The sequence below is a fragment of the Choloepus didactylus genome, chromosome 15 (assembly GCF_015220235.1).
Source record: "Choloepus didactylus isolate mChoDid1 chromosome 15, mChoDid1.pri, whole genome shotgun sequence".
Classification (NCBI taxonomy): Eukaryota; Metazoa; Chordata; class Mammalia; order Pilosa; family Megalonychidae; genus Choloepus; species Choloepus didactylus.
This window is the reverse complement of record NC_051321.1, coordinates 56650308-56673861: the sequence shown is the minus strand read 5'-3', so window position 1 is coordinate 56673861 and position 23554 is coordinate 56650308. Positions and strand designations below refer to the sequence as shown.

Genomic DNA, 23554 nt, shown 5'->3' with positions numbered 1-23554 from the left:
ATTGAAAATTCTGCATGCTTGCATATTTGGGGTGAAATAATTTAAATTGTTTATATTAGAAGTGTGTGTTATAAATATTTTCCCAGCATGCCATCAGTTAAAGAGATTTTTTTGCCTCTGGATTAGCCAGCAGGGTTTCTGGCTGCATTGATTTAGTGTTAGCCAGAATCAATGGGGGATTAGTGTTTAGTGCATGTAATAGTGTTTAATAATTTTGCCATTTTTGTATGAATTTCTAAATTAAGGGTAATCAGGAACTTTTATATATTCTGTAATGATGCTGCTTTGGAAACCATTGGGTACTTATCAAAAGTCATTAGTTGGTAAAAGACCAAAGCTTTGAGAATTTGCTTAAAACCAAAACTAATTTAATGATTATTTGTAGTTAGTTTGTGGGAGAGAAATGGTTAATGTGCACTCAGCACCTTCTTTCCTTCTTCAATTTGGATGTGGCTAAGAGTATGGAGCAGTAAAATGTAGGAGTCTCTCTTAGACATGCTCATAGCCACTTTCAATTTGTAGCTACTATTTAGAAATAAGAGTATATGGAGATTTTGCTTTTCCCAAGTTCATTGGATGAGACAGGGAAAAGGAAGCAAGGAGATGGGTAGATATTGAGGCTTGTATTATGGTTATTTTGGTTATACTATAACAGCAGATTCTGTCTGAGGTAAACCAGAAAAGCGGGGTCATACTTTATAATTTATCAAAAGGGTGCTGGAGTGCGCCAGAGAATGCTAGAAAGAAAAACCTCGGATGGGCAGGGGTTGTGATAGCTCCAGGAAACTCAGCTGAAGGGGATTCTAGAGCCCCACGAAGATGTCAGTTCCATATTTCAGATTCCTGGGGGAGAGAATCTAACTGGCTCAGCCTGGGTCCAGCATTTAGCCCAGGGGTTGGTCACCTGTAGCCCGGGAGACAGGTGCTCCCCGGATATATGGGGGTGGCTTCTGAGGAAGGGGCATTTGTGTAAGGCACCATCTCAAGAGGCACTGACTCTATACAACTGTTCACCTGCTGCCTGTCTCAGAAAGGCTGTGAATGAATCGGGAACAGGTTCACACGTGCACCAAAAGTGAGACACATTTGAGCTATCAATATTGTTTACATGTTCATTCTATTTTTATGAAAAGAATGTGAACTGTCAAGAGCAGTCTCATTATAGTGGTTCTCAGCGTGCTTCCACCACAGGGCCTGGGGGGGGGGGGGTTGCTAACTAGTGTGATGTTGTGACAGTGTAACGTGGCCATGCTGTATCTGGAGTTGATGGGGAGCAAAAGTGGTATCTAGAGGGGAGCCCATGGCAGGATTTATTTTCTCAACTGGGCCCCTCCCCTCCTTGCTTGCGTAGCACAGATACAGAAGAGCTGTGGTAGCTGCCACCTCCCGACTTAGCTACAATTCCACTGTTTCCTTTTCCGCTTAAAGCACATTAAGATGCAGGTGAGTGGAAATGAAGGTGACTAGCTTTGCAATGTTGACTTGTATATTTTGTTCTAAATGTAAATCATTGGTGAACTCGGATTGTTGGGGCAAACTTTAAATCCAGATCTCATGTATCTGTGTGTGAGAACTGCTGTCTAGGAACAGTTCCCTGTTCATGCCATCTTCTTTTTTGAGATCTGGGTATGATTGCATAGAACATGGCTTAACTGAGAACTTGGGCTTTTCAGATTCGGAGAAAATGGCACAGTATCTGGAGGAGGAACGTCACATGAGGGAAGAGAACCTGAGGCTGCAGAGGAAGCTGCAGAGGGAGATGGAGAGAAGAGAAGCCCTCTGTCGACAGCTGTCTGAGAGTGAATCCAGCTTAGAAATGGATGATGAAAGGTGTGCACGTGTCTCATGAGCCTGCTCAATAAACCATGCTCCAAGGGTCCTCTCTTTGCTTCCTTTTGGATGTGGAAGGTGGTGGCTTAAGCATTTATTTATTGTGATGATTAATTCTACCACGTTACAATAGATGCTAAGGTTGAGACAAATAAGGAAGATAGAATGTTCCCCTTAGCCCCAAAAAGAAGAAAAAAGTTTCCTTTCCAAAACTGTTTGGTGGGGAGATAAACGGAGGTGGGATTATGTGTAGAGAGGCAGAGTTTATATGTGTTGATTAGTCTCATTTTGCCTGGGGTCTTTATAAAGCCTGAGTGGCATCCTAATTTACAGGTGCGGGTAAGCAAGCTGTGGTGGAGCCCAAGGAAATCCATGCATACATAAATGGAAAGAACCTGCAGGGGACAGGTGAAGGTGGTTGAAATCCTGAGGCCTTATCTTGATGACTTTGGGCCTTTTTGCAGCTAATTTTTAAAAATAAAATCATTGCGGTGCATTCGTCTGCTCAGGTGTCTTCATCAAACCCCCTCATTGTCCCACCATGGATGGGCTGAAATAGGGGAGTCAGCAGTGGGTTAACTTAGAGGAAGTGGTCTCAGCCTTTGTCTCTCATCCAGGGTCCCCCTCCCCCCCTTAAAAAAAAAAACAAAAAACAAAAAACAAAAAACTTCATATCTTCCAAAATAGAAGTATGTACCTCTCATTCAGAATTCTCAAACATTTTGGTCCTGGGATCCTTTTACACTAAAAAATTATCCAGGACCCCAAAGCCCTTTTTGGTGTGGGTTATTTCTATCGAGATATATATCATGTTAGAAATTAAAATGGAGAACTTTTTAAAACCCAAGGGTGTACAACACACACTGTTAGCAATGAGAATGATGGTGTTATTGTTTGTCATTGAGTCTCAAAGTCCTGAGAGAGTAGGACTGAAAAAGGCAAAAATATCCTAGTATTATTTTGAAAATCATTTTGCCTTGCAGACCTCACTCTGGGAATCACTGACGTGGAGTGAGCAAGCTCTAGAGCAAGTGTCAGCAGCCTGTGGCCTGTGGACTGGGGCCTGCTGCCGCCACGTTTCTGTACATGAAGTCTTATTGGGGCACATCCATGCCCATTCTATTTATGTGTTGTCTATGGTTGCTTTTATACCACAATGGCAGAGTAGTTGCAGCAGAGATGTATGGCTCACAAAGCCTCAAGTATTTACTGTCTGGCCCTTTACAGAAAAAGTTTGCCGACCCCTACCCTACTGGGTAATTCGGCATGGTACGTGATCATCACACAAAATCAGTTCACCAGGGTATTAGGAACAAAGCCCATAAGAGACAGCCTTGAACTTTTTATTTTCGGTTCCTGTTTCATTCCTGGAAGTGTTTTTCTTCCAAAACAGAAATAGAAGTCTTTCCAAGAAATCTGCCGTAAGCATGCTTATGGCTGAATTTTATCTTATTTAGATCACCTGGAAAACAGACTTACTTGGGAGGAAGGTGACTATTAAGAGAAGCAGCAAATTTAAATTGGAAGAAATTGTTTAATCAGCAGAGAAACCCAGAAGTTAGGGAATTAGCCTTCCTGGAAACCAGGTTGTTTCTGCAAGGAAATTCCCTGGTTGGGATCAGGATTGCCGTGGCCTTTCGGGGTTGCTTATCTCAGGGTGAGGCGAGACTGAGCTACCTCAGAGCCCCCTCCAGCAAACAGGCCTCCGCAGCCAATGTCCGCCACAGGGGTCTGTTAATAGCTGGGATGAGTAGTCCTGTCCATTGATAGTAAAATATGTTGTCTGAAAACCTGTAGGCAGTAGTGGCACATCAGCACTGTTTCTATTCGTGTTACTGAATAGAATTACAGGGGTAATGAAGCTTGTTGCCAATTTGCTAGGGACAGTGGTTTTGCCATTTCAAGGAAAATATGAGATTTTCTATGATAAAAGTGTGTATTTTTTAAATGAGGAAAATTGTTTTTTTAAAAACAGTAACAGTTCATCCAATTAAAAATATCTGTTTATGCTTCCTCGTTTGAAAAGAATAAAGATTATCCTTTTTTTTTTTCTCAAAAGCTTTTATTATAAAGCTGTCACCCTTTAATTCCAAATTTCACTGATCTGTTTTGGATAGCTTCCCATTCTCTTTAAAATCCTTATCCTCTGAGAACCATTTGACTAAAATTATCAGCTAGAATACTAAATAAGTTAACTACTTTTTCAGATATGGACGATTGCTACTTAAATAAATTAACCTTAGGATGTGTGTATGTTTGCAAACACAGAATCTGGTACCCACTTTGGATAAGAAACTTATCTAAGTGATTTCTTCTGACTACCGAGACAATCCTGAAGCTACTTTAAGCTTCCAGATAAACAACTCACCTCTACCCTATTTCATCCCACAGCCAGAACTAGTATGCGCTCCAAAAGGTTTGCCTTACCTTTTGTAGGTCATGTTATCCCAGGTAGAGTACAGCTCTCAATAAATACTTCTCCTGGGAAAGATGATGTCGCACTTGGAAGAAATAAAATAGTCTGACATTGAGATGTCTGCAAGTGTGTTTATTCTTCCTTAAAGACCAAGGGACAGCTTTAGCTGCCTAGTTGGCTGTAGAATACAAGGACAAGTCAAACCCTCTGTCACCATGGTTGGCTGCCCTATACAGGATAGGAATAATTCCTGGTGAGTATCTAGTCAAGAAATGCGTGTCACATCAGGGAACCTTGTATTGTTTGAGTGGAATAAACGTAAGTAGGAATAGTTGTGTTAAGGTTCCTCTCTGAGCTGATTGGATAAGGACTTTGGGATAAAGATGCATGCACACAAGGGCATTAATTTCTTTGTCCTCAAGGCCTGTGAAGGATGGTTTATTAGAAAATCGCTGAACTTTGGTTCTCACAGTGAAAGCTGAGGTTCATGACGATCATACTTTAGTTTTCTTAGGTTTGCTGTGACTTCCAAATACAGAAAGAAGTTAAACCCAGCATGATGTGGCTAAGTGTGACCTACGGTAGATGTTTGGTGCTCATTTCTTTTATTACATTCTAACATGATCATTGGTTAAGCAAGGCTTGCCATTTAAAGGATTGATGTTCAGTTCAGGAAACCCTGTATCCTTAAGTTTTGGCTTGGTGACATAAATCTCAGTGGGCTTGTTTGGTTTTGCCTTTCAACTAACATTTTAAATGCAGCCATTAAGACATGGATGACCTTGTAATTCTTGGGACAGTGGAGGTAAATTTGTGCATCGCTGTGGTGCAGTGTAGATGTGTGATGGAGAAAAGGCTGGCCCTCTGTGTATAGCACGGCTCTGTCAATAGGCTCCCTCCTTGATTCCGTAAGCCAAGCCCCTGCAGAATAAGGTTTGCCAATGAAGCAGAGTGACTCTGAAATCTGTGTTCCTGAAGGTCTCCTAGCCACAGCAGCACTCTCCAAACAGTTGGGGTTTTGACTTCATCATGTGGACCCTGAAAGTTTTCTCATAGGAGTGCACTTAAGAGTATTTCAGCATGGAGATGCTGATAATTTTCTCCTCTCCCCTTTTAGGTATTTTAACGAGATGTCTGCACAAGGTTTGCGACCTCGTACTGTGTCCAGCCCAATCCCTTATACACCTTCTCCGAGTTCAAGCAGGCCTATCTCACCTGGTGAGTACATGTTCTCTGCCACTTCTGTGACTGATTTCCAGTAAATTTAATAGGCAACCCTGAATATGTTTCCTTTTAGCATATAAAAATCTTGTAAACAGAGGAAGATCACATGTTTTTTAGAAACATCAAAAACAAAACCGGTATTAAGACTAAGCATACTCTTTTTGAAAGTTTTAAGCTTAGAAGTTGTAGTGTTAGCTAGTGAAGAAAAAACTTCTTCAAAAAATTTTTTAATGTAAAAGGAATTTGATTCCAAAAAACCTTTTTAAAAAGAAGACTGTCTTTGAGTATGATTTCATATGTGCCATTGAATTGACACAAATCTTGGATGGGTTTTTAAGATGTGTTATATAACACAACTTTTATGTTTCCTTTTCTTGTGTCCCACACACATCTCATTTTTCCCTCAGAATAATTAACATGAGCATCATTTTTCCCATGAGGAAGTGACAATTTGAAGATTCAGTAACTACTGGTTCCACAGGCAGGAAGTGGAAAGGCAGGATGTTTCTGTTTCCATGGCTGTGTTCTTTCCAGCATGAGCTGCGTCCTCAGACTTTCAGCGATTCGTAAGAGGCCCTAATACATAGGCAGTATAGGAAGAAGGAACTTCAGTCAGGCAGCCTGCTTCTCCTTGCGTTGCTCCTCAGTAGCCTCCCCCTCCAAGGCGTACTTGTCTGCCTGTAATCCCGAAAACCCTCTCCCTGAGGTCCGGGGCTCAGTGCCAGCGTAGTGTGAGGCTCTCAGGCCAGGAGGGCAAGTAAATGATCAGCCAGGAGAAAAGAGGAAGCAGGGGTGGGGGTGGGGACTAGGGTGGAGGGAGGAGAGATGAAGTAGGGGGCCAGAGGACTGCATTTTTGCCTGAAATGATGAGACTGACATATTTGTGTTTGCTGGTAAACAGATTTTAAACAGAGTTGGGGGGGAAAGGGCCTGTGGGAAGGGAGAGTGGAGAAGTTCTACCACAGTATGGAGTAAGATGATTGCTTCAAAGGCTGGCAGCATAAAGGTTTTGTGGTTTTGAAAAGTAAAACAGCTGAATGTTAGCATGACTTCTCATTTTTTCTGTCACAGTCATTGAAAACAAGGTATGCCCTTAAGGTTGATAAAGGGGGATTCTGCTGTAAGGCGAGATGCCATAGATAAAGTGTGAGCTAGAATTGGCTTAGGTTTGCAAGTTTAGAATCTGGCTCAGCACTTTGCCACTGTAACTTTTTTTTTCTTTTTTTTTTTAAGAGGAGGAAATGAAAAGATACAAAGTCCAACACAAAGCACTTTGGCTTTTGTATGCTTTGGGCCATTGTGCTCTATCAGGCAGCAGTAGAGAGGGGCTGTTGGCAAACCAAAAGGACTTTCCAGTGTGAATCAATGGCATAATCATCACCCCTTGGTCTTGCCAAAAGGGTGTTTCTGAATCTGCTTCTCCTGCTCTCCTGCTCTCCAGTGTCCTTAAGTCTCTCCAAAAGCTTCTCTTCCTAGCTGCCTCTCAATTTTCCCAAAATTGCACTGGGGTTTCAATATCAAGATAAAGGTTTTCCTTTGCCTTCTAATTTATTGATATAAAAGGAAGGCATGAGTCAAGAAGAAGGATGGCAGAGGGTTGTTTTTATAGTTGATGGTGATGCTGAGTCATATTAAGTATAATTTAATGTCCCACTTGATTTATTTAAAACTGAAGTTTTCTCTAGAGTTGTGTAATTTCCAATTGATTAAATATGACATTGTCATTGAAAAAAGAAGAAAAGAACTTGAATGTCAGGCCTTGGTTGGGAATATTACTGTTATTGTAGTAAGTATTCTGCATGAAAAATCTTATTCCATTTACATAATTTTGGCTTTCACGGCACCTGTCAACATCATTGGACCTATTTTGACTATGGGGCTTGCTTATATATTCAAGATGTTTGTTTTTTCCTTAAACTATGTAATAACACCTAGCTTTTTTCCTTGTAACTAGCCTAAATGAAAATATTTTCATCCTCTTTTAAGTTCTAGAACATCATCAGTGTAGATTTTATTTCCTATTTGGCAGCAGAATTACTCCCATTTGTCTAGAACACGGCAGTGCTATGCATAAGTAGATTAGCAAAAGCTGAATATTCAGATTTCTTTTCACTTTAGTTTTTGTTGGAAGAATGTGTGTTTCTCAGTATTTAGGATATATAATCACTTCCTCAGTGGAAATATGCTGTTTGTAAAGTTTTCATTTCCATTTTAAGCATTTCAGTTCTTTTTCTCTTCCCATTTTTGGTTAAATTGGAAACCTTGCATTTTAACCAACTTGTTGAAATATTTTGAGTCTTGTATCACAATTTGATTAAAAGATTTGTTTTCTAGAACTTATGAAAGGTCCTTGTTCTCTAGGGAAACAGAACCAACCTGGGATATCTGTAAATATGAGATTTATGAAAGTGTCTCATGCAACTGTGGAGATACACGAGTCCAGATTCTGTAGGCAGGTCACACGAGTCCAAATTCTGTAGGGCAGGCCGCAAGCTGGCAACTCCGATGAAGGTCTTCGATGAACTCCCCAGGAGAGGCTGGCAGGTCAAAAAAGAAATGAAAGGTCTCTCTTAACATTCTTCAACTGATTGGATTAAATCAGACTGTGTTCTCGCATTGCACAAGACACTCTCTTAGTTGATCATAAATGTAATCAGCCACAGATGCGATCAACTGACTTAAACTAGCCACAAATGTCCTTTGTAGTAATGGTTAGGCCAGTACTTGCTTGACCAGACAACTGGGCACCATCACCTGGCCGAGTTGACACATGAACCCAACCATTAGAGTTCTCTTCTTGATTATATGTGGAACTCTGTTGAGGGAGGGTGCTACTGTTTTATGCAGTCTAATACAAGGCCATTCCCAATAGCATGTTTTGATGTGCCTAAATCAGGGATGAGGAATAATAAAGTTTTAAAAATTGTCACACCCCAGTAGCAATGGGCACACCCAGCATCCAAATCTTGGTTTCTACTGCCATTCTCCAATAAAAACAACCAGGGCTTCTTGAAGAAATGGCTGATTCAGAACTGGGCAGGAAGTATATGAGATGAGCCCGGAGCACCTTCGGTGCCAGGAAGTAAAGAAGAACTCAAAAACAAAATGATGAATGGATGTCAGAGGGACACAGGAGCCCATGAAGAGAGATCCCAGTGGCCAAAACAGGAACAATTAGAGCAAAATAATAAAGTAGTGATGGATTGTAACCCAAAACATAAAATAAATATCTGTGAGTACCTACTGATGCAAAGAAATTATTGTAAATAAATAAAGGGAGGAGAAGAGACAAATCTCCCATGCAGAAGAATTCTAAGTAATGTGTGTAGATTATCTACCCCAAAAGAGGGGAAGCATAAATCCCTACTTGTTAAGTATAGAAGGTATACTGGCATCCTTCCAAAGAATACAGTTATGGAAATGGGGAGGAAGAGAGTAACTTTCCAGTGGAGAAACTTGAACCCTTCTTTAGTCAGGTGATCAAGATCAACATCAGAAGTGATAAGTCATGTTGATACCTGCTGTGATGTGATGAGAATGCCACTTTACTTCCGTGTCTTCCTCCTGAAGAACCATACCCCAGTCTAATCATGAGAAAAATACCAGACATTCAGCTGTCCAAATGGAAAGACATTCTATAAGATACCTGACCAGTGTGCCTGAAAAATATCAAGGTAATCAAATACAAGGAAGTTCTGAAGACTCTCACAGCCAAGAGGAGCCTGAGCAGACATAACTAAATGTAATGTGGTTATCTTGGGTGGGATCTTAGAACAGAAAAACTAAGGGAATCTGAATAAAGTGAGGACTTTAGTTAATAATGATGTCTCAACGTTGCTTTATTTGTTATGAAAAATGTGCCATACCTAGTATAAGTTGCTAATAGTAGGGGAAACTGGGTGAGGCATATGTACACAGAAGCACTCGGTACTATCTGCCACTTTTCCGTAAATCTAAAACTATTCTAAAATAAAGTTGGTTTGCTTGTTTTGTTTTTTAAAGACAGTGAAGTAGATGTGATCATCTAGTCATGGACGATAGAGGGAGAAGAGAAAATCCCTCCAAACTGATGATGCCTTAGAAATTATATCATTTAGAGGTCAAGTATAGGAGGAAAACCTGGCAAAGAAGACTGAAGTTGCTGCCAAAGAAGAGGAAGGAAAGTTGATGTATGGTGTCACTGAAATCAAGACAAAATGTTGCAACCAGAAGGGAGTGGTTGGTCGGCTCTGTCCAACGCTATCGCAAGGTCAAGTAGAGTGAAGAGTGAAGAACAGCTACTGAAATTGGCAGTGCGGAAGTGGCTGCTGACCTTAGCAAAAGCAATGTTAATAGAGTGGTGGAGGCAGAAGCCAGATCAGGGAGAGCAAAAAAATAAATTGTATCCATATTGTCTGAATTTTCACAAAGAGGATGCTGCAAAAAAAATGTATGAGTAAAATAGTTTTTAAAAGAGAAAAAAATGTGTTTACCCTTAATATCTGTCTATTTTCAATGTTGTTTGTTTTTTGTTTTTTCCTTTAGCAAAGATATAGTAAAGAAATTTTGGGATAATTAGGAGATTCAGCAGAAACAATCACCTATAATCCTGTGCAAAAGCAGAGTTTTAGCATTTTCAGATGTCTTCTCTCCTTCCCCCACCCCTTGCAATTTTCCTTTAGGTAGTTTGGTTTCTTACAAATTATACATTTTTGTATCTTTATTCTGCTTAGTGGTTTGTTTGTTTGTTTTGCCATTAATCTGCTTTTAATTTATCTTTTTAATTAGCAGTCTGAAGCCCAGCAACAGCTTCACAAACCCATAGTATGCTCTTTAGTAAGCCGGCATTGAGGTTTGGCATTTCCAACTTAGGTTTTTTTGTTTTTGTTTTTGTTTTAGATTTTTAGCCTTTATTAAAAGGCTGGGCCAGATGGTGAGCACTTAAGGGAAAACAAAAATTAGTAAGAAATGGTCTCAGGTATCTAAAGACTTAGCATCAACAGTAGGGATCTGGGAAGTAAGTTAAAAAAAAAAATACAAGAAACACAAGTACAACAATGAACATAATAAATTTCATGATAGCTAAAAGCAAAATAAACTGGTGCACAGCCATATAATGAAATACAATCGTCAATAAAAAATAATGCACTATTTATACGTGCAACAATTTAAATGGATCTCAGAGGCATTACACTGACTGAAAAGAGCTAATCCAAAAGGTTACGCTGGATGATTTTATTTCTGTAACATTCTCAAAGCACAAAATCATAGTGATGGAGAACAGATCAGTCATTGCCAGGGGTTAAGATTGAGGGGAGGGTGTGTGACTATTAAGGGATAACACGAGGGGGTTTTGTGTATGTGTGTGTGGTGATTGAACAGTTCTGTATCCTGATTGTTGGTTACACACAGGCATGAGTGCACACCCACACACCCACAGACAATGCTCACAAAACTGATGAAATCTGAATAAAGCCTGTACCTTAGTTAATAGTATTGTGCGAACATTAGTTGCCTGGTTTTGACAACGTGCTATGGTTATATAAGGTATTATTAGGGGAAGCTGGATAAAGGATACATGGGAACTTCTGCAGTATTTTTGCAACATCTTGTGAATCTTAAACCATTTCAAAATAAAATGTTACAATGAAAAGTGGTAGACAGTTTAAAACACAATTCAACTCCCCCCTACGTGGGATCAGATACCCAGGGGAGTGAATCTCCCTGGCAACGTAGAATATGACTCCCAGGGAGGAATGTAGACCCGGCATCGTGGGACGGAGAACATCTTCTTGACCAAAAGGGGGATGTGAAAGGAAATGAAATAAGCTTCAGTAGCAGAGAGATTCCAAAAGGAGCCGAGAGGTCACTCTGGTGGGCACTCTTACGCACACTTTAGACAACCCTTTTTAGGTTCCAAAGAATTGGGGTAGCTGGTGGTGGATACCTGAAACTATCAAACTACAACCCAGAACCCATGAATCTCGAAGACAGTTGTATAAAAATGTAGCTTATGAGGGGTGACAAGGGGATTGGGAAAGCCATAAGGACCACACTCCACTTTGTCTAGTTTATGGATGGATGAGTAGAAAAATAGGGGAAGGAAACAAACAGACAAAGGTACCCAGTGTTCTTTTTTACTTCAATTGCTCTTTTTCACTCTAATTATTATTCTTGTTATTTTTGTGCGTGTGCTAATGAAGGTGTCAGGGATTGATTTAGGTGATGAATGTACAACTATGTAATGGTACTGTAAACAATGGAAAGTACAATTTGTTTTGTATGACTGCGTGGTATATGAATATATCTCAATAAAATGAAGATTTAAAAAAAAAAAAAAACACAATTCAAAGAGAAAAGAGCTGCCAGAGCTTCTGAGATGGGTCTTGAAGAGCTAAAACTTACTGAACACTTACTTTGTGCCAGTCACACTCTAAGTATTTTGTGATATGAACTCTTTTCATCCTCGCAGCAATCTTGAGAAATAGCTACTGTAATCCCATTTTATTCTTGAGGAATTGAAAGCACAGAGAAGTTAAGTAACTTGTCCATGGCCTCAGTACCAAGTGGCAGAGCTGGCACCCATCTGGCAGTCTGGCTCCAGAGTATGGGCTGATTGCCTCTCCGAAGAATGCATGAGCTGCTGATTGACTTGGACACTGGGGGAAGGAAGAAGCAGCAAGTGATATGGTAAAGAGAAGGCATCCCCAGCAAAGGATACAGTCAGAAAATGACATGGGTGATCGCCGTGGTTCTCAGCACCAGCTGCCCTGGGACCCTGCCCCGCAGAGATGCTGATTCATTTAGTTTGGAGTAGGTCATGGGCTTTGATACTTACTGCCAGCTACTGAGCTAGAGCATCAGAAGATAGTTTGGAGACAAATGTAGAACCCTTTTATACTAGCCAGAGAAGGGTGGTTTATTATTTTAAGTTAGGTTTAGTTTTAGCAACAGGGAGTCTGAAGATTCTTAATTAGCAGCTTAACATACTCATAATTACCTTTGAGAAAAGTTACCCTGGCCAAACTAGAAAACAGGTTAGGTCAGATTTTTTTTATGATTTGAACTTTATGAGCTTCTCCATTTGGGATAAGGATCCACTTCCATAGCCATTCTCTTACATTTCAGTACTTTCATAAGAAATAGAATTAGAGTTATATTCTTCAGAGCTAATTAAAGAAACCTCTCTTTTCCTCCCCCAGCTGAATGAGATTCTTGTGTTGCAAGTAAACATCACAGTACATGCACTTAGCTCCCAAGAGCTTGGACTTTACCCTAGACTCCATTTTGTAAATGTGAACCAAAAATCCACAGTAGGAAATGGAAATATGTCAAGTGATAGTCAAAGAAAGAAATGTGAGCACTTGATGTTGAGGGTGTGGAAAAATTCTGTGACAGGACAAATAAGGTAGATTTGGGGGCTGCATGTCTCGGGCATGGAAGCTGAAAGTAGAGAAAAGAGTCCTTAAGAGCTCCTTGTTTTCATGTAATTCAGAAAAGAGGAAAGTGGAACTCATGTTGCTTGGCGCACAGTAGCTCATCTTAGGTAAAAAGTGATTGAGAACTGGTAGTTCCTATCCCATTTCCCCAAATTGCTCCTTTGTTTCTGGGCTCACTTTATGCATTCAGTAAATGATATGGAACCTGCCCTGGGCTTGATACTCTGGTAGAAGCTGGGAACTCAAAGATATAAAGACAGCTACTTCAAGCAGTGATTAAAAAGTGATGCCTTGGGCCGCTGGAGCACCCAGCTCTCCAAGGACCAGCAGCTGTCGGGCAGGCAAGAGGCTAACAGTCACTTTCAGAACTTTTTCAAAATAGAGATGTTTGGATTCCACCCCAAATGTCTTGAAACAGTAAGGAGAATCAAGGCATGTTTACTTTTAAGACACCTTGGAGATGTCCAAGGTCCTAGATTAAAACTCTGCAGAACATGATGGTTTTATTGTTCCTTAGTTATCAGTTTGTTTCAGGATATATTGATATACATTGGACTTCTATTCCATGTACTGGACATCCTTAAGTTGCTAAGTTCTCAGCAATGACTGTTCTTGCCTTTATGGCTGCTACACACATGCACATCTTGTCTTGTCTCTTAGACATTTCCTTTTTCTGGTATCTGATTTTTACCCCTTTGTTCATTTCTTTCTTTCTTTCTTTCTTTTTAAACTTTATTCTTGTTTCTTCTCATGTCTTCCTATTCCTTCCATACAGCTCAGTTGAACTCCTGTCAGGGCTAGACTTTTACATCCCTTTTCATCCAGTGGACATTCAGTGAGCCCACTGCTCCTGTCCGTTCTCATTGCGTTGGTGATTGAGGACTTCTGCGTCTTGAAGCCTCCTGCGTGGTTGAAGATGCCCGTGCCATGTATGTGGATCTTAACAGTGTTGAGAGTTAGAAATGATGCATCATTTGTTGTTTATTTCAGGTCTGTCATATGCAAGTCACACAGTTGGTTTCACACCACCAGCTTCACTGACTAGAGCCGGAATGTCTTACTACAATTCCCCGGGTCTTCACGTGCAGCATATGGGAGGCATCACGGTAAGTACTGACGGGGAAGGACACAGCGTCTTACTCCCGTTAGAGCTGGTCCTCAAGAGACCAGGGTTACTCCTCAGACATTTACCTTTCTTCCATCAGTTCACCTTAAAACTATCAACTTTGCATTGATTTGATACCAAATTCTCAAGTATTGGAACTAAAATCCTTCCCAGTAGGCAAAACTTCAACTTCACGTCCTATGAAAAATTACCCTTTGTGAAATGTAATTTGAACTCTGGCCAATGCCTTGACTGAACTCTGGCCAGTTACTTGTCAAAAAGAATTAGTGTTGGTTGCCATAATGTCTAAAAGATATTTGTCTGCACCTTCACAGTTCACTGATTCTCAACACTATTACTGAAATTAGCCTTGTGTCTAATTTTACTCAGGCTTTTCTCTCCTGGAATTAGAAGGAACCTTAACTTTATCTAGTTCAAACTCCACTCAGAGGAGTGTTTTCTTTACAGTTGGTTATTCAGTTGACTAACAGAGCAATTAGAAATGTAGTGGCTAGGGGTTACAGAACATGAGAGAATTGAGGGTGTTTCCAAAAAGAGAACATTTAAAAGAAGAGCCCAATTTTGCAAAAGTATTTAAGATATTTCTAAAGCTGTTTTGCCAGTTTGATGGATTTTATGTAAAAGTGGAAACTTTTTTTTAATTAAATTATAGCTTTCAGGGTATTGAAGGGAGGTGAAAACATGTCTGAGATGGGTGATAGAAGGAACAGGGGACATATTGCTGGTAGAACCTATTTAAGTGGGTGATGTGACAGCTGTTTTTAAATTTTAGTACTATCATATTGAAGGGGGAGTAGAGTTGTCCTAGGTTTCTCCAAAGAATAGAATTAGGACCTGTTGGTAGATGTTACTCATGGAGGAAATTATGTCACAGCTACCCAGCAGTGGCAGGCCCTGCCTCGTGGTAGTGAACTCCTCATCATAGGAGTTATTCAAACAGAGACCTAATAGCTATACGTTAAAGTTAGCATTGAAATGCCCCTGTTGCATGGAAGATTGAACTCAGAGATTCCTGAGCTCTTTCTAACTCTTGAGTCTCCATGCTGAGTTTTTGAAATTCATATTCTAGATGAACGTCTTTCAGTCTTGGGACTCTTCACATCTTGTGCTGGATAATTCTTTGTTGTGAGGATTATCCTGTGCATTGCAGAATGTTTAGCATCATCCTTGACCTCTACCCACTGGGTGCCGGTAACAACACCAAGTCATGGCAATCAAAAATCTTTCTAGCCACTATCAAGTGTCCCCTGGTGGGCAGAATCGCCCCTGGTTGAAAGCCACTGGTCTAGGTTAATGTCCTTGTGCAGGTAACTTTAACCCCAGGGACCTGTAAAATTTACTATTGCCCTGGAAAGAATGGATGGTAGCCATCTAATAGGAGACTCTTTAAGATACTCTCTTAAGTATCTATTCCCCCAGGGTAGGCACCATTTGTATTGGCCAGATGGTTGAAAAGTACAGAGTAAAATTAAACAAGTTTATGGGCTATAATTTGTATTTTATCCTTGATGACTGGATTTTCACCTGCAGTTGGGTGTCTGTCATTCATGCATTTCAAAGTTTTGCTTGAGATCAAGAGCCAGGTAGAGCTGAGAAATGCTGCAGGATCTCATGCACACTCTCAGATCGGGTGAGACTCATTTGAAGCTGTGGGTCCTCAGAGTGAAGACAGACACACCTGAGATGACTCTTCCTCGGGCATGTCCTGTGTTCCATCGTTGTTTTCTTGTTGATGTAATTCTTCCTTGACCACAGGAATCACAGTCAGTCTTCATTTGTCATAGATTTTATATTTGCGAATTTGCCTACTCAATAAAGTTCATTTGTAACCCCAAAATAAATACTCATGGCACTTTCATGGTCATGTGCAGAGTGGCAAAAAAAATTGAGTTGCCCAATGTGCATGTTCCCAGCTGAGGTTGTAAACAAATGTCCTTTTTGTGGCATATTTAGTGCCACATTTTTCACATTTGTGGGCTTTATCTAGGAGACACAGTGTTTAAAATGGCCCCCAAGCAGAGTGCTGAACTTTTGTTTTGTATTCCTAAGTGCAAAAGTTCTATATATGATGTGCTTTGTGGAGAAAATGAGTATGTTAGATAAGCTTTGTTTAGGCATGAGTCACAGTGCAGTTGGCTGCAAGTTCAGTGTTAATGGATCTACAATACATGTTAAATAGGGTACCTTTAAACAGAAACATAAAACAAGGTTAGTTATTGATTGGTTGCTGAAATGTGAGCAGAAGTTCACAGGAACCTAACCCTGCATTTTCCCTAGGAGCAAAGATTCAGTATTCACTAATTTGGTGTTTGTGGCGAGTTTATAGAATATAACTACCGCAAATAGCTAGAATTGACCATACTTTCTCAAAAAAAAACCCAAGGTTCCCAAAACTATGGCTGGTCAGATCTTAAAGTCTCGTATAAAATGTTACAGTGGGGAGTGGTGGTGAAGACAATAAAAAATAGTCCTTAACTATATTTATGTGCAAATGCTTAGCACAGTGAAAGGCACATAGTAATTCAGTAGATAGCAAAACAAATCTTTTGAAATATTTATTGTGATATGACACAATTCTTTTATTGGATTGTGTATTTCCTATACATACCTAATAACTATATTATGCTATACTCTGAGCTGAAAGGCTACAACTTTTTTCCTTGACCATGGGAATCACTCTGGAAGGGAGGCAGGTCCCCAGTCCATGGCTGGCAGACCAACATCTCTTTTACAACTAATCAGTATGCCCTTGTCCTGCAAAAGCAGCTATAGAAAATACACGAACAAATAAGCTTTGTGTTCCAGTAAAACTATTTATGGACACAGAAATTTGAATTTCATATAATTTTCATGTCACAAAATATTTTTTCTGACCATTTCAAAACATAAACGTTCTTAGCTTACAGACCAAACAAAAACAGGTAGGGGACTGTAGTTTGTCCCCCCTTGCTCCAAGCCAAAAAATGTTCTGAGTTAGTAAGATGATTTTCCCAATTTTTTTCTCCTTTTTTTTGAGCACTCACTTGCCATTTTCATTTTTTACTTCTTGAATATTCTGTATTCTTCTCAGAGTTGTTAAAGTTCTAGTCAAATGTTCTCCACTGCTCATACTGGGGAAAGCAGCTTCAAAAACACAGCCCAAGTCCATTATTACACTCCTGCTGGAAGTGCTTTTTATTAACTTTCCCTGCCTACCTGAGAATACCAGGCTTCATGCCTGTCATCCAAGAGTTTTAGAATCTGCGGTCTGAATTTTTTCACCTTTTTTTTGTTTTGTTTTGTTTTTTTTGCATCAGCAGTGCCATGTAAACATATCCCAGGGCAACCTTCAGCTGAATATGAAGAGACTTCCTTTCCCCTCTGCCTCCCCTACACAGGTCATTTTCTATGTATTTTATACTTTTGATATTCTTATTTACCAGAGACTGTGTTGTGATGCGTTTGTATAAGAGCATCTGTCCTCTGCAATGCCGAGTAGCAGTCCTCTGAATGAACCGGAACTAAGGCATAGCATACTTCCATTTTCTTTTCTGTTATAGGCTCAGTGCAACTTTTTCATTAACCTCTCCTGAAAAAATCATTTTGTTTTTCTATAGACAGCAGACTTTGCAAACCACAGTGTGTCTAAATTCATCACTATGAACTGGAGACAAGTACTTTGCGTCTTTTAGGTCAAGGAGGTTACTTTTTATTTCAGTTTGTGGGTGGCAGTTCTATAGGGCCACTTTTCCTTGAAAATGAAAGTATAAAAGAAAGCCATTCCAAACAAAACAACAACAAAATGCAAGCCATTTCACAGCATATTGTCTAGTGGGCAGCTATAATTCTAAATTCTGAAGAACGGAATCAGTAAAACGTGGGCCTTTCAAATGACTTCCCAGCTCTGTTTCATAGAACTTCTGGATTTGGTGCCTGTACTCAGAGTGTAGCTGGCTTCATAAGCCTACCCACAGTAACAATGTCTGAGGCTCACACAGCATCTCCTCTGGGTAATTTGGGAATGCTTCTCCTCTAGAGCTCAAAGTGAAGGCAGCCTTTGGCCCTTGCAATCACCTGACCAAAGAGGAGCACAGCCCTATACTTCCTGAAGCACTCAGAGAAAAAACTAAGTTACCAGTCAAGTCCCTTTTCTGAAACTTTATAGAACTTCTCTCTCACCTGTTGACACTTAACCTTCAGGTGAGAGCTGCAAACTGACCCCCTTTGACTCAGGAAATCAGTTGTCAGTAACTGATGTCCATCCCCAGAATGCACCTGAGTCACTTTCCCGTTTTCCCCTCATTTTAAGTTCTCTCAGTACAAAGAATTATCTTTGGTTAGCCCTATAATTTAAAAACCAGTTATCTTTGTATAAAGTAATGATTTTAATTTGCTAATAGCTATTCATTGAGTACTTACTACTTAGTAAGCCGGATAGTGTGCTAAGCTCCTGACATTTGATTTGGCAGAATCTGGAGTGCCTGCTACAGAGCTGAGCCTGGAGATGCAGCAGCGAGTTAGCTGGCCCATATCCTGCCCAAGCAGAGCTTACGTTCCCATTTAATCTTTACGACAAGATGAGAGTTACCATGAGGATGAGGAAAGTGAGACATGGATAGGTTAGAAGCTAGTTTTCTAAGGAGACACAGTCGGTGGGTGGTCAAGTATGGATTCATACCCAGATTTTAACCATCTGACTCTCTTCTTACATGGCATATTGTCCAAAATAAGGTCTAGCTTCAGTCTAGCGTGACCATCTAAAGAAGTTGCCAACATCTCTAACATGAAAATCTCTTGTATTTTCCAGGAAAATTCCAATGTCTGCCCTCAACAATATCAGTGCTTGGAATTTGTCCCATCTTATAGTTTATATTGTAATTAAATTACAGGTATACACCAAGATGATCGTTGCTCTAAAGTGGGTCCCAAGTGCAAGTTTTATTGTAATTTTGCATAGCTTTTTCATAAATGTATGTGTGTAAACCACCTTGTTTCACATGTTCAGAGACCAATGGGGATGGCTAAGGAAGTGTCTAGTTTCTTGTCTGTCGGTCAGTATTTCACCAGCCTTGGTTTGAGTCAGGCTGGGTTAGAAATGAGCTGTCTGTACCTACACTAACCTGCTGTTCCTGTCTACTCCACAGAGGCCTTCGCCACGGAGAAGCAACAGTCCTGACAAATTCAAACGGCCCACTCCGCCTCCATCTCCCAACACACAGACCCCCGTCCAGCCACCTCCTCCTCCACCTCCGCCACCCGTGCAGCCCGCCGTCCCCTCGGCAGCCACCTTGCCGCCCGCCCCTGTGCAGCATTCGATGCACCCCTCCTCCCAGCCTTAAAGCATGTGCTTAGTCTAAATTTCAGTTGGGACTCGTAAAATGGAGCCGTCTACTCAACGCCAAAGGCTTCCTTCCCTGGCATATTTGGATTTGACTTACTTGCACTGAGGTTATCTAGGCTTCTATTTCTTGTGTTGTAAATGTTTGTCGGAAACGCAGCCAGTGTTGTGGGTCTACAACACTAACCAGACGACTTTTTCCATCAGTGTTTTACTTGAATCTACATGTGCGTCCATTCCCTGGCTGGAACATTTGCTATTTGGTAATTCAGTAGCAGTGTGCAATTTTTGCTTGGCCCCAGAGCTTCATTTTCCTGACTTTTAGGTTTGTAAAATAAAAAGGGATTATCTTTTTTTTATATTTTTTTTCCCATGAATTTGCAGAAAATTACTGAGCTGTTATCCCACCCTCCATTGCTATGGTGTTTACCAAACATTCAGTAATTCAGCACTACAGTTCACACCTTTGAAAATCTAGCTTTCAGTGTAGAATGGAAAAGTTAGATGAATCAGTGCCCAAGACATATATACTGTTGAATAGAGCTTTCTACAGATACACTTTTTACAGGTTATTTTCAGTATATATCAAACGTCCATGTTGAAACTCTAGTAATGGATTACGTGGCTATACCTTCTCCACATACATGGGACTGATAATTATTGTATATTAAGATGTGGTTCTTTCCTTTATCCCTAATGTTAATCTGGCTGAACTGGTCCCCTCTAACATGAGTTGATAAATGTTGTCCTACCCACCACTGGTTCTGATGGCTGATTAGAATGTGCTATTTTACTTCTGATGCAGAAGGCAATGTGATTGTAACAAAAACAGCTATTCTCCCCTTCTGTTCTTTATTTGTGTTTCTCTAAAATAGAGTTTGAGCAAATATTTTAAAGATGCAAAAATAATACTAGAAAATACCATTTGAAATGAACATTATAGGAATATCTTGGCATAATGGCCATAAAATACTGTATTGCTTGGCAGAAAAAAAAAGGGGGTGTAGAGGAAAGTAGCACATTAGAATTGGTAAATGTTTATTTTGCCCAGTATAAGCCAGTGCAGTGCACAAAGAAGTATATTCTCAGTACGTTATTTCCATTCATTTAGCACGAATAAATTGTTTGGTTTCACTTTGAGGTGGAACACTGTGAGTCACTCTTTTCTTAATACTCGCAACATCTGTATTTTTGCTTTTCAGCAGTTACTGTTTTGTACTTTGGTAGCAAAGTGATTTTTACCACCTGTGTTTGCATATTTATATATGCTATGGATGAAAATAACTTACTAGAGAATGTATATTTTATGATGAGAATGTGTGTCTGTTGGATATAATCAGAGAACTGAAAATTAATTTATCAGTAATTTTTAAGTCCATGTTTTGTGACAACCATCTCTAATAGCTGTTTATTAAACACACTCCTAAAAATAAGGAACCATGACATTGTAGATATTTAAATTGTACAGTATAGCATCCTCCATTTTTGCCTTCGAGTGCATATTTAAGAGTTACAGAATGAAAAAAAGTCTTGGTGGATAATAGTGTGTGACTAGAATTTTAAGAACTTGAGAGTGAAAGCAACAGTAGGATTTTTCACCTCCTCCTGCCTTCACCCCCAAACTGAGTACATCACTCCTCCTTAATTGTTGGGAAGAAATTGTACGTCTATATAAATTCTATTTATAATGTGTGTGTAATATACATAATCATAGTACAGTTCTCAAATACAGGGAATAAGTTTGGCATTTAATTATTGAGGTTTTAGGTTTTTTTTTTTTTTTAAATACAATCAGACTGGGTCATATCAAACCTGGAGATTTCACTAACAGCTTGCTGACCCTCCTGGTATATGGCCATTCCGGGGAATTCTGAGAGTAGGCAAACAAACGTTGCCTTTGTGGTACAGTTCTCAGTTTTTCTTATAGGAGAAATATGGTATATGTTTACAAGACTCTTTTATGAGATTATAGATTTCAATGCTGTCAGATAGTGTCTTACACCCAAACAAGATGTCCGTAGCGTAACTTCTCTTAGCTTCTGTGAATTGAGTTACCTCCTGAAAGCACACAAGTCAAAACATTGCCATATGGTGAATGAGAAAACATTTGGATTGGGCAAACAGCTCCTGACAGACACCTCTTAGAGACAGACTCAAACTTCTGCCCAAAGGTAGTGCTGGTTCCTCTGGAATAGTCATTTCACTTCTAAATAAAACACCACTCCTTTAAACAGCCTTCTTTCACCGTACATCTAGTTGCCTCTCCCTGCAGACATTCAGAATTCAGAAAACACTACAACTTTGAATTTGTGACGTTTCATGTTCCTTTCAGGTGTTTCATGACCCCACGTGGAGCCGGTAGCATTTGGGCAGTAAATGCTGGGGCCGTTTCTTGGCATTTGCCCCAGCACCGGGGACCTATCAATTAAAAACCTGAGTCACAGAGGTTAAGAGACCCCTCCCCTGTGGGAAGCTGGCTTACCTGGGCTTCTCCTGGGGGCTGAATGCAGCCACTGCCGTTCCTGTTGCCCCTCGCTCAGGTGAACCTGGGCTGGCTCCCAGAGGCTTCTGGGAGGTGAGGGGCCATCGGGAGGGCTGGAAGGAGCAACAGGAGCTCCAGGAGCCTCCATGTGCCTGTCTTGCTGACAGAGACCCTTGGCTACCACTGTGCTGCGAATAGGGTAAATCCACCCTTGCTGGATTACCATGCCTTTTGTACAAAACCAAATTAATTTACCTAATACCTGACACCTCTCATGCTGATAGTGTAAGCAGAGTCTAGAAATTTGGCAGATGGTGGGAGTTTTTAAGATGTAACTTAATTGAGCTTACTCCTTTGTTGATTGAAAGGAGTTTTAAATTCTGAGCTCTTGAGATATTTACCAGCAACCATGGAATAAATGTGTGACCAGAATGTGGCTTTGACTCCCCAGTGCTGCTGTCCCTTTGCAATTGACTTCTAAATGATTCCACCAGAAGTAATTGATAATGTGAGTTTTTAACCATTCAATGCTAGGAAAATAGAACATGTATCACCCTTTGCTAAGTAGACATGAACTCCTGCATGAAGCCTGACTTGCAGGTTGCTCAATAAGACAAGAAAGCATTGTAACCTATGCCTTGAGAGCTCAATATTTTTATCTTATCAGTACAGAAGAAAGCTTTCTGTATAAATTAGATCTTCTGTCTAGTAGTTGTTGTATGGGTAACCAACACTGAAAATTTTGTGGTGATTACCAAAGAAATACATACTAAAACAACATTTATTTCAAAATTATCGAAGAGCCAGCTATTGATGCTGCTACAGAAGTTCCATGCTCAAGAGCCATTGTCCATTGTAAAAAATTAAGGGGGTTTTAGGTTTTTGTGCATGGTTTTTTTAGTTTAGTTTAGTTTTGTTTTTTGATAAAATCATACAGCTGTTCACATGAAGTTGTGGGGAGCATTTCCAGAATGCTAAGCAGTTGTGGTCAACTACCAAGCCCAGGTTGCCTCTCATTAGGTGATTGAAGGAATACTGGGTTCGTGGCAGTGTGGGTGCTGTGTGCGCGCGTGTGTGTGCATTCATGCCTTAACTCGGGTTACTGCTCTGCGTGAGTTCTTAGTCTGCACCATCATCTGGATTGTATTATACACCTTGATGTGAACTTCATCCTGGCAGAAACAAAGTTGCAGGCACAACAGTTTGAGAATGCATTCCTCTGGACAAGTTTTTGATCAGGTTGGCCCTGAGCCTTCTCTGGACTTTATTTGGTACTTACCATGTAAAGCAAAAGTGGACTGTCAAATGGAAAGTCATCGACAAGGAGAAGAGGAGCCAAGTGCCAGCATGTCTTCCGCTTCCGCGTATCCGAGCACATTGTATGTTGTTCATGATGGCATGTCCTACAACTTGACTAGGTTGGAGTTCTGGTAATAGTGGCAATCTTGACATTCTTGGTCAGAGTTTAGAGAGATGTAAGACTTCTAATTAGTGTCTTATTTACTTCCTTATGTTGATTAGTCTTTGATACATGTGCTGAATCAGAAACCTAAATAAAGATAATTTTTTTAAATGTACCTCTTGAGCCTTAAACCTCATCTCTTTACTCCCAGTCTTTGAGTCTGAGAACAAATACTGTGTCCTTGTTGCTTCTGACAGATATCTAACTTCCATTCTAAGCATTAAACATAACCTTAGAAAGTAAACCTAGGAAGAGGGCATGAAAGGGGCTGGTTGGTAC

General features: G+C 40.2%; 1 protein-coding gene across 1 annotated transcript in view; it reads left to right on the top strand.

Moving 5' to 3' along the window:
* The window catches only part of CCDC6 (coiled-coil domain containing 6), a 142416-nt gene extending 122806 nt beyond the window's left edge, over positions 1–19610 (top strand). The window contains exons 6-9 of the mRNA XM_037804795.1: positions 1674–1830; positions 5364–5464; positions 13879–13994; positions 19138–19610. Coding sequence (XP_037660723.1) covers positions 1674–1830; positions 5364–5464; positions 13879–13994; positions 19138–19332 — 569 coding nt within the window. The 3' untranslated portion in view covers positions 19333–19610. The remainder of the gene's footprint in view (positions 1–1673; positions 1831–5363; positions 5465–13878; positions 13995–19137) is intronic.
* The last annotated feature ends 3944 nt before the right edge of the window (positions 19611–23554 follow it).